Source organism: Magnolia sinica, unplaced genomic scaffold, assembly GCF_029962835.1.
Source record: "Magnolia sinica isolate HGM2019 unplaced genomic scaffold, MsV1 ctg256, whole genome shotgun sequence".
Lineage (NCBI taxonomy): Eukaryota > Viridiplantae > Streptophyta > Magnoliopsida > Magnoliales > Magnoliaceae > Magnolia > Magnolia sinica.
Window position 1 is genome coordinate 97,428 of NW_026682796.1, and position 12,108 is coordinate 109,535.

Here is a 12,108-nt window from a genome sequence, read left to right on the forward strand (position 1 = left end):
GGGAATAACGTGAACTACAACCGTCGGTAAAAACATTATTCCCGACGGCTGTAGTTCGTCGGTAAAACTATTTTCAGTTAGAAAATTTTTTGCCCTAGTTTTACCGACGAACTAAAGCCATCAAGAATAATGTTTTTATACATGAAAAGTTTCGTCGGTAAAACTATTATACTTTTCAGTTACAAAGTTTTCACCATGAGTTTACCAACGTATTAAATTTTCGCGATGAGTTTTACCAACGAACTAAAACCATCGGGAATAATGTTTTTACTGACAAAATTTTCATCAGTAAAAATGTTCTATTTTTACCACGAAACTAGACTTTTACCGACGACGATGTTCGTCGGCAAAAGTCTTTTTCGTAATTCTTATTTCCAACGGCTGGAAACCGTCGGTTAAAATGTTTTTACCGGTAAAAATGTTTTAATTTTTAAGGTAGCACATGTTTTAATTTTTAAAAATTATATAAAAAACACTTTAATACTTTTACCGACGAAAATTGTCGTCGGTAAAAGCTTTTTCCCAGAATCAAGAGAAAGGAAATTTTCTATATAAAAAAATGTAAAATTATTTTAATTTTTAAAATTTTTTCGAAAAAATGTATATATATATATATATATATATATATATATATATATATATATATATATATATATATATATATATATATATATATATTAAAAGGGTATATTTAAATGATTTCTAAGATCAAATGAAAAAGAATATTGAGCAGGTTAGAAATTTTAACAAAGTTTGAGAAAAATTTTGAGAACAAAATGATGCTTTTGAAAATCAAATTCAGAATTTGTATTTTAAATATTTTTTAATAAAAATGATATTTTATTAAAAGAGAAAATACACATTTTAAAGAAAAAAAGTTATTTCTAAATGGAAATTGAAATTTATATGTGAAAAATAAAATTACTAAATTATTAGGCACATCCACTAATTGAACCTTTAATTGTTTTTGGACAATCTTATCAATCTAGATTGAAGAGTAAATGACTACAGATGTTTAAATCAAAATTCACTTAAATTGTTGATCAATTTTGTTTGCCCAATATCTTTTTCATATGTAGCATGATTGGGGTGAGTAACTAGTCAAATTGAGGGTAATGATCAGTAAAATAGAATGAATGGACCAGATATGTAAAATGGGCCAAATATTCTGGTCAAAATTGTGACCGAACTTATTGACCTTGTGAGAACCTAAGAATTGATGTTAGTAAGTTTTGTGGGCCCCATTGTGATGTTTCGAACATCAACACCATGGATTTGATGTGTCCCCTTTAGGTTATGAGATATCTAAAAAATCATTAGTAAACGAAACTCAAGTGGGCCATACCATCTAAAACTATATGAAGACATCTTTAAAAATATAAAAGCACTTGGTGGGGCCCACATGAGTTTTGGAAGCAGTTGAAACTTGGTCTGACCCCTCATCCAAGTGGGACACATATAATGAGTGCGTTGGATATATGAATCACATTTAGGCAGGCCCAATATATGATTATGAATGTTTTAAGGAAACTCTTCTCCACTACATTTGAGTTACTTGTTACCCTTACCAGAGTAAACTCCGTGGGGTCCACCATTATTTATTTATTTTATCCACTCCATTCATCCATGTTAACAGATAATTTGAGGTCTAAAGAACAAAAAGGAAGCATATCCAAAGCTCAAGTGGACCACACCACAGGAAATAGTGTGATTGAACCTCTACCATTTAAAATTTCTTGGAGGCCATAGAAGTTTTGGATCAAGCTGATGTTTGTGTTTTCTATTCATTCATATATTTTTGATATTATGAACAACCTTTAACCATTTTTGGACAATCTGATCAGTCCAGATTGAAGAGTAAATAACTTCAGATGTTTAAATCAAAATTCACTCAAATTGTTGATCAATCTTGTTTGCCCAATATCTTTCTCATATGTAGCATGATTGGGGCGAGTAACTAGTCAAATTGAGGGTAATGATCAGTAAAATAGAGTGAATGGACCAGACATGTAAAATGGGTCAAATATTCTGGTCAAAATTGTGACCCAACTTATTGACACCCTGAGAACCTAAGAATTAATGTTAGTAAGTTTTGTGGGGCCCATCATGATGTGTGTCGAACATCAACACTGTGAATTTGATGTGTCCCCTTTAGCTTATGAGATATCATAAAAATCATCCGCGTACGAAACTCAGGTGGGCCATACCATCTAAAACTATGTGAAGACATCTAAAAAAATATAAAAGCACTTGGTGGGGCCCACATGAGTTTTAAATGCAGCTGAAACTAGGTTTGACCCCTCATCCAAGTGGGACACACATAATGAGTGGGTTAGATATGTGAATCACATTTAGGCAGGCCCAATATATGATTATGAAAGTTTTAAGGAAACCCCTCTCCACTATATTATGTGGTGTGGCCCACCCAAGTCATGGATTGACTTTATTTTTAAGCTCTTGGCCCACCCAAGTCATGGATTGACATTCTTCATACCATTCAACGCTTTTCTTGGATCATTTTAAGATATTAACTAAAAAATGGGGCGGGTCCAAGGCTTAAGTGGACTACAAAGTGGGGATTGAACATCCACCATTAAAAATAACATTCATAGAAGTTTTGGATCAAGCTGATGTTTGTGTTTTCCCTTCATTCATATCTTTTTGATATTATGAACATGTTGGATGACAAATAAACATTACTGTGGGCCCAAGGAAGGTATCAACAGTGGAAATCATTATTCCACACTGTTTTGTGTGGCATGGTCCACTTGAGTTTTGGATTTACCGAAAATTTGGGATCAACCCACACCGTTCATCCATTTTTCGAGATCATTCTATAGAATTATCCAAAAAATGAATCATATCCAAAAGATTAATAGACCACATCACAAATAAGGGGAACAGATTGGCTACTCCAAAGCATATTCAAAGCTCAAGTGGACCACACCACAGGAAATAGTGTGATTAAACCTCTACCATTGAAATAGTGTGACCCAACTTTTTTTATTCACCTGATTTTTGGGATAATGGTATGACTTGAAGGGGCACAACTTATGGATGGAGTGAATGTGGGGCCTAATCACCATTGGGCCAGTATTTAGTAATTTACAAAAACACCCTTGAATAGCCGTATATACATACTATAATGCTACTAGTAAAATTTTAAAAAAATGCCTTGAAAAATCACTCTTCTTATAATTCATTCAATCCTTTCATAAGGTGAGTCCCACCATGATGTAGGGAAAAATCAATCATCAGCTTTATCCAAAACTTGGGTTTGCCGCAAGAAAGTTTCAATGATAGGTGTTCCCATCCCCACTTTTCCTTATGGTGTGATCCACTGAAGTTTTGTACCACCCTGATTTTTGCACTCACATCATAACATGACCCGGCAGAAATGATGGACAGAGTGGATGTCACACACACACAATACGGTGGGCCGACGAAGCTTTTTGCTGAAGCAATCCGTATCTAAAGAGCCCTTTTTTAACGGTGGACGTCCAATCTCTACTTTAAGCATGTGTTGTGGTAACCAAGATTTATTTAGAGATTATTTTTTAACATCATTCTGTAAGAATGTTTAGAAATTGATGTACAGCGTGAACAGCATGGTGGGGCCCATAGAGCCCTACCAGATCCAACACTCAAGGTACTTTTTTAAAGTAAATATGTGTGAGTTTTTCATTTTCTGTAAAAATGTGGTGACTAGTTTATATCAATAGTGGTAATAATATAGGATAATCTAGACCAACTAAATAATGGGTTTAGTTGTAGATGGGTAATATATATATATTTTATATAAAACTATCATAACCGTCTTTTAAATGGTCCCTTACATGTACGGATGGTAATATGGTGCATGTTATAAATGATGGTAAACTCACAAGTATCGAATTGAAAGTATCTCTCATTTCAGATGTGGGATTTCCAAACGCACGGTTCTTCCCTCTTTCTAACGGGCGATCTTCATCGCCAGAGCTCTTCCCTCTTCCGAACGGCGCAATCTTCCTCACCAGAGCTCTGAATCCTTGAAGAATTTCCTCGTGCCATGCAGATTCATCTCAAATAGGTGAGTTTCTCTCGAAATCCCTTATTTTCCTCGCCGAATGTTCCTCTTCTTGCTGTTTTTATTCCAGAATCCCTTCCATCTGTCATTGCTTTTTCTCTTTTCTTCTTGTGATGTTGCAAGCACACAAACGTTTGGCAGAAAGGCCCATTCATGATCTTTTGATACTTGCTGACCTTTGTGCTATAAGCTTACGAGAACTGCTCCACATGATTCTATTTCTCCAGGTTTATATGCATTTTTGAACTATGTGTTTGATCAATAAGCTCCTTGACTCAAGGCGTTTGAATTCATTTCTATGGATATTTTTACCCTTTTTCATGGAGATTTGCTAGATCTAGAGATAGGGTCTGCATTTCGGAAGATTAGAATGAGAAAATGGTTTTTTTTTTTTTTTTCATTTGAATTTGCATTCTCCATACGCACACAGAGCCCTACACATCTGCACGTGGGCACATGCATGCAAGGTCCGGATTCTGCATCCAACTGATTAGATCGTCTTCCAGGGCCCATGATTCTACCGTGAAAATTAGGTTGTTCTGCTCCTCAGGCATGGAAAGTCTACAAAAAGGCTTTTAACGAGTGAAAGAGCCTACATTTTTTAGCTAGGAGATGTAATCAAGGCACTTGATGTTTTCTGGATCTATGATTGTCTCTGTTTTTCTTTTTCACCCCTCTTTTTTATTACTTTATTTTTTATTTTTTTAAAAAAACTTGTATTGTTTTTGTTGTTTTTGTTTTGTTTTGTTTTGTTTCTCTCTCTCTCTCTCTTTTTTTTTGGCATAAAAGAGCAATACTTGTTATAGTGCTATAATATTGAAATAAATTTACAAGAAAGTTATGATAAATCGAGGCAGGTTGGCCTTCTGATCAACCAAATCTGCCCACACTGCAAACAGGGCTCATTTGTACAAATCCTCTGCAAGATCTTTCGCATGAACTATTCAACCAAACCCACTTCCCACCGTAATGGACTTTTCACAATTACTGCCATCAGCCTCAGCATAAAGATTGATTCATAATGGACAATATTACAAATATTACTCAGAGAAATATTATTTAACTTCCACAGGCCATACATTCTTCTCGATTTCCAAGGAGTAAACCACCAGGGCCCTTTTGGCTTCAAGATCATCATCCATTGCCTTAGCCTTTTCCTTGAGAACAGAGTTATCCACATTGAATTTTATTGCATCTGCTGCAGCCCGTGTTCGCAGATAATACATCCCACTTTGTTAATGGTCTCACTTAACATCAATAAGATTTGTTATGGCCCACCCATTGTTTGTATATATATATATATATATATATATATATAACTGCATTGCAATAACTCAAGCTAATAAAGAAGGAACTGAACAATGTGGAATGGGCCCCATATCTGCTGCTATGACCTTTAAAATTATTTTGAATACAACTTGAAATGCATGGAATTGCAACTTGGGCTTCTTAGAATGGTTTCATGGCCAGTTTGGAAATTCACTCTTTATTTATCTCAATACAATGTAATTGAGCATCCAAATGCGACACTGTGGCTACAAATCCATCTGCATCAGATACTTGTGAGTTTGGATGTGAAAACATCTGCTTCAGATACTTGTACTATTCAAGATTTTAAGGGGATTAGATAATCTGCATTTGGCTCTCGGTTTGTGTAACCTGCATTCTTTTTTGTTCTTCACAACATGAAATATCCTAAATGGGTTAATTAGTTTTGCAAATTAAGCATTATGAGTACATTAATGTGTATTTTGTATTGGATTGTACTTCCTGTAAACAATACCTTTCGAAATGTAGCATATCACATATGGGCGCTCTGTTTTTGTAGTTGGATTGAGGAAATCAATCAATGGCAAGCAGAAGTACTAGATGCCCAACTGACGGTTGAGCAGCTTCAACAACGATGTCAATTGCTCACGGCCCAAAATGAGATGTTGAAGGTGTGGGAACTTCCATTTGGTAGAGTTTTAGGACAGCTTTTTAGTTCATCAATAGAAACTCTCACAAAAATCAAAACAACATCTCTCTCTCTCTCTCTCTCTCTCTCTAGAAATTGCATTTTTCTTCATTCCTTGCATCAAATTACCAAATCTTGTTAATTCAAAACCATCCAAATAATTCAAAACCTGCAATTTTCTGTTTGACAAGCGCTGAAATGGGAATCTTGAGAATTCGTTTTTTATAAATTTAGCACAAGCGCATGTAGGCGTTTCAAATTCTAAAAAAGGTAGAAATTTGCAGGTATGGAATGATGGCATGTTTCTTTGGTACTAGGAATCATTAATAAGCTGCTGCTTGGTATTCTCAACATGTAGGCGTTGATATAACTGGTTCCATCTTTAGAGCATATTGCATTTCTTAGGATAAAGATAGCATAGATTAATATGAATCACTTGTAAGTTCCACTGCTCTAAATTAATGCTTTCTTGAAGATCTATCTTGAAGTAGTAAGCATAATGGTAAATTATTATAAATTTGCTAGTTGGTTGCAGTATGCTGAGCAGATTCCTATTGGGTTGGAAAAGGTGATTCGATCAGTTTCTTCTAAAACGGTCAAGCAATTTTATAGATGGTACCATTTACACAATATGGCTGTGGTCGCTGTTGGAGATTTTACTGATACACAGGTTTGAATTGGTCAGATTCAGATTTCCCTCTTAAAATGATAAATACTTTTTTAATTCTCAGCTTTGTGATATGTCTTTCTAAGCAGTCCAGTTGTTTTCTTGCAGAGTGTAGTTGAATTGATAAGGACTCACTTTGGGGGAAAAGTTTCAATCTCCACCCCGCCACTTATACCAGAATTTCCTGTTCCATCTCATGGTGAACCACGCTTTTCATCTTTTGTTGAATCTGAAGCTGCTGGGGTCAGTACTCTGAAGATCTCTGTGTATTTATTTACTGATAGAATGCTGTGTGTTTTCCAGCCATTCTTGAATGGTGGCGACTCATCTGCTGTAGACTGGCCATACATGTGCATCAATTAAGACCTAGACTCTAGCACATGATTACCCATACTCGCAATGGGGCCCATGATTCAGACGATCTGGATTGATAAAAATGTCTGCCATGTGTAGCGCGGATTAGTCAACATTTAAAAGATGGTGGGAATCACACAGTAGTCTAGACTCTCGCACATCTATTTATGCATGCGCAAGTCAATACAGAGACTCAAACATTTGTAATGCATACAAAGACATGCATGCATGGAGGCCTAACTGTATTCTTGTTTGTGAACATGAATACACTAATTGTATTCTTCATAGTTGTTATTCCTGCACAAAAATTAAAGGTTTTTTTTTTAATTTTTTTTTTATTTTAATATATATGTTTTCCACATGTACAAATTGAAAGATCTATTGATTTAAGATCCTAGGTAAGAAGCACTTTTGGTTTTATTATTCTTGGTTGCTGATTTTTTATGTATAACATTTCATAGTAAGCAATGTGATTGCTTGACATCTAGAGTTGTTTTGACGAGGGTTTTTGGGATTTGGATTCTTATGGGAATTGGGTTTTCTTCTTTTAATAGATGGATTTCTTGTTCTCAACCAGCTTCTACAAGCGTGCAGCAACTTGTGTACAGTTGCACTAGCATGGTATGTCTTGCCACTTCTACTTGCTAATTTAAGATTTAATTGAGCGGTGGTCCCTGGAAGGTGGGAACCGCTGTTATGACCATGACGAAGCTGTCTATTTCCTATGGACAACAATTTGGGTGGCCTGGCCATTTAGACAGGCCCGTGTTTATGTATTAAACATTGATGGAGCAAACCCGGATATGCGTTGGAGCTATTCGGATGTTGAGCGGGGGTCCCCGGAAGGTGGGAACCGCTGTTATGACCATGATGAAACTGTCCATTTCCTATGGACAACATTGGAGTGGCCTGGCCATTAGGACAGGCCGTGTTTATGTATTAGCTCGAATTTGTTGAAGCAGACCCGAATGTGCATTGGAGCTATCCGGATGTTGAGCGGGGATCCCTGAAAGGTGGGAACTGCTGTTATGACCATGATGAAGCTGTCCATTTCCTATGGACAGCATTGGAGTGGCCTGGCCATTTGGATAGGCTGTGTTTATGTATTAGCTTAACCTATAACCTAAACCTTAACCTATAACCTAAACCTAAACCTTAACATATAACCTAAGCCTTTAACTTATAACCTAAACCTTAACCTATAACCTATAACCTATAACCTAAACCTATAACCTATAACCTAAACTCAATTCCCTAAACCTTAACCTATAACCTAACCTAAACCTAAACCTATAACCTACACTTATAACCTAAACCTAAACTTGTAACCTTAATCTAAACGTTAAACCTAAACCTAAATCTAAACCTAAAACATAAATGTATTCTCAAATTCCTAAACCTAAACCCAAACCTATAACCTGAACCTATAACTTACAACATTAACATAAACTTATAACCTGCAACATTAATTTAAACTTACACTTATAACCTAAACTTATTTTCAAATCCCAAAACCTATAACCTAAACCTAAACCTTAACCTATAACCTATAACCTATAACCTAAACTCAATTCCCTAAACCTTAACCCATAACCTAACATAAACCTAAACCTATAACCTACACTTATAACCTAAACCTAAACCTATAACCTAAACCTAAAACCTAAACCTATAACCTAAATGTATTCTCAAATACCTAAACCTAAACCTACACCTAATCCTAATCTCAACTCCCTAACCTAAACTTGAAAACCCAAACCTAAACCCGATCCTGAATCCGAACCCGATTTCTTAAACCTAAACCTTAACCTATAACATAAACCTAAACCTAAACCTAAACCTATAACCTAAATCTATAACCTAAACCTAAACCTAAACATATAACCTAGAACTAAACCTATAGCCTAAACCTAAACCTACGACCTAAACCTATAACCTATGACCTATAACCTAAACCTAAACCTATAACCTAAACTTAAACCTAAACTTAAAACCAAAACCTAAACCTAAAACTTAAATATATTCTCAAATCCCTAAACCTATAACGTATAACCTAAACCCAAACCTAAACCTATAACCTTAACCTAAACCTATAACCTAAACCTACAACCTAAAACCTGTAACCTAAACCCAAACCTAAACCCGATCACGAACTCGAACCCGATTTCCTAAACCTAAACCTTAAACTATTCTCAATTCCCTAAAGCAATAACATATATACTATAACCTATAACCTAAACCTATAACCTAAACCTATAACCTAAACCTTAACCTATAACCTATAACCTAACGTTAACCTAAACCTAAAACCTAAACCTAAACCTATAACCTAAACCTAAACCTAAAACCTAAATGTATTCTCAAATCCCTAAACCTATAACCTATAACCTAAACCCAAACCTAAACCTATAACCTTAACCTAAACCTAAACCTAAACCTAAACCTAAACTTGAAAACCCAAACCTAAACTCGATCCCGAACCCGAACCCGATTTCCTAAACCTAAACCTTAACCTATTCTCAATTCCCTAAAGCTATAACCTATAACCTATAACCTAAACCTAAACCTAAACCTATAACCTTAATCTAAACCTAAAACTTAAACCTAAACCTAAACCTAAAACCTAAATGTATTCTCAAATCCCTAAACCTAAACCTACACCTAATCCTAATCTCAACTCCTTAACCTAAACCTAAACTTGAAAACCCAAACCTAAACCCGAACCCGAACCCGATTTCCTAAACCTAAACCTTAACCTATTCTCAATTCCCTAAACCTTAACCTATAACCTAACCTAAACCTAAACCTATAACCTACACTTATAACCTAAACCTAAACCTATAACCTTAACCTAAATGTAAAACCTAAACCTAAACCTAAAACCTAAATGTATTCTCAAATCCCTAAACCTAAACCTAAACCTAAACCTATAACCTAAACCTATAACCTACAACATTAACATAAACTTATAACCTAAACCTATAACCTACAACATTAACCTAAACCTATACTTATAACCTAAACCTATTCTCAAATCCCAAAACCTATAACCTTAACCTATAACCTAAACCTTAACCTATAACCTATAACCTAAACTCAATTCCCTAAACCTTAACCTATAACCTAACCTAAACATAAACCTATAACCTACACTTATAACCTCCACATAGCCTATCAACCAAGGTGTCCCGTATCGGTATCGGTTGGCATAACGGTGACCTCCAAAACCGATACGGATACGGGGGCGTAACGGTGATACGGGGGCGTAACGGCCCGTAACGGCGCAAAATTTTTTTTTTGCCAAAAAAATATGAAAAAATATGGATTAAATCCAGAATATTCTAAGCATTCCAAATATGCATTCATTTATAAATTGGAACATGTTTATGGTGGTGTAACGGTCCACTCTTTGGTGAGAAGTTGTATCGGACTGTCTGATGAATTTATGAACCAGATAACCTGAATTTGACTACAAAATTCATATATTTAATTTTCTAACTATCTACTATCAATGATAGATATATTAGAATGAATGTAATATGAAAATATCTTACATTTAGGTGTTTGCAATTATTTTTGAGGGCCAAAATTCATGCGTAAATAGAAAAAAAAATATAAAATGGCACCCCAAATATGTAAAATGCACATTAACATGTTCTACTATGATTAACACATCATATGACATCATTAAAACAGCAAAAGAATCATTAAAAAATGATTTTTCGAATTTTCAAAAAAGGGCCGAAATAAATGCGTAAATAGAAAAAAAACAAATATAATATAAAATGGCACCCCAAATATGTAAAATGCACATTAACATGTTCTACTATGATTAACACATCATATGGCATCATTAAAACAACAAAAGAATCATTAAAAAATGAATTTTCGAATTTTCAAAAAAAGGGCTGAAATAAATGCGTAAATAGAAAAAAATATAAAATGGCACCCCAAATCTTAAAATGCACATTAACATGTTCTACTATGATTAACACATCATATGGCATCATTAAAACAACAAAAGAATCATTAAAAAATGATTTTTCAAATTTTCAAAAAAAGGGCCGAAATAAATGCGTAAATAGAAAAAATATAAAAATATATAAAATTGGCACCCCAAATCTGGAAAATGCACATTAACATGTTCTACTATGATTAACACATCATATGACATCATTAAAACATCAAAAGAATCATTAAAAAATGATTTTTTGAATTTTCAGAAAAGGGCCAAAATAAATGCGTAAATAGAAAAAAATATTTAAAAAAATATAAAATGGCACCCCAAATTTGTAAAATTCACATTAACATGTTCTACTATGATTAACACATCAAATGGCATGATTAAAACAGCAAAACAACCATTAAAAATTGATTTTTCGAATTTTAAAAAAAGGGACCAAAATTTATGCGTAAATAGAAAAAAATATAAAAAAATTATTAAATGACACCCCAAATCTGTAAAATGCACATTAACATGTTCTACTATGATTAACACATCATATGACATGATTAAAACAAAAAATGAATTAAAAGTATAAATACCTATTTTTGACGAATTTAAAAATGGCCCACCGAGCTTTGATTCAAAAAAATCAGAATATAATGTGTTTTTATCTCAAATACCTAGCCAAGGTTGGCGAAATTAGTAGTAGAAGGAGTGAGAAACAGGTTTGGAAGCAAGAGGTTAAAAAAAAAAGAAAAACAGAGCTTAAAATGGAAAAAAAAGTCCCGTTACGGCCGTTACACCCCATAACGGGCCCGTATCGGCCGATATGGGTACAAAATCGGGTATCGGCCGATACGACCGAACGCATAACGGTTTCCCGTTATCGTTACGTGACGTAGTAACGCCGATACGTAACCGCTTGGCACACCTTGCCTGTAACCTTAACATAAACATAAAACCTAAACCTAAACCTAAAGCGTAAATGTATTCTCAAATCCCTAAACCTAAACCTATAACCTACAATATTAACATAAACTTATAACCTACAACATTAACCTAAACCTATACTTATAACCTAAACCTATTCTTAAATCCCAAAACCTATAACCTAAACC

The 12,108-nt window shown here is 34.5% G+C and overlaps 1 protein-coding gene across 2 annotated transcripts; it reads left to right on the top strand.

Annotated features, from left to right (window-relative positions):
• The first annotated feature begins 3,916 nt into the window (after window positions 1-3,916).
• On the top strand, window positions 3,917-7,685 carry LOC131236175 (zinc protease PQQL-like). Of its 2 annotated transcripts, XM_058233306.1 has the most exons (3): window positions 3,917-4,069; window positions 6,559-6,693; window positions 6,799-7,351. In XM_058233306.1, exons 2-3 carry the CDS (start codon window positions 6,655-6,657, stop codon window positions 7,051-7,053), a joined length of 294 nt encoding a protein of 97 aa, XP_058089289.1. In that variant the 5' UTR covers window positions 3,917-4,069; window positions 6,559-6,654; the 3' UTR covers window positions 7,054-7,351. The 2 variants fall into 2 exon arrangements, 1 of the variants encoding a protein (XP_058089289.1); XR_009166599.1 differs by lacking the exons at window positions 6,559-6,693; window positions 6,799-7,351 and adding an exon at window positions 7,599-7,685.
• Window positions 7,686-12,108: the final 4,423 nt, after the last annotated feature.

What these genes read in the sequence shown, in the direction of transcription:
- LOC131236175 (XM_058233306.1), top strand. Translation starts at nt 6,655, where the DNA reads ATGGCTGTGGTCGCTGTTGGAGATTTTACTGATACACAG. An exon ending in GAGATTTTACTGATACACAG is followed by an intron (nt 6,694 to 6,798) that starts GTTTGAATTGGT and finishes GTTTTCTTGCAG; the next exon opens with AGTGTAGTTGAATTGATAAG.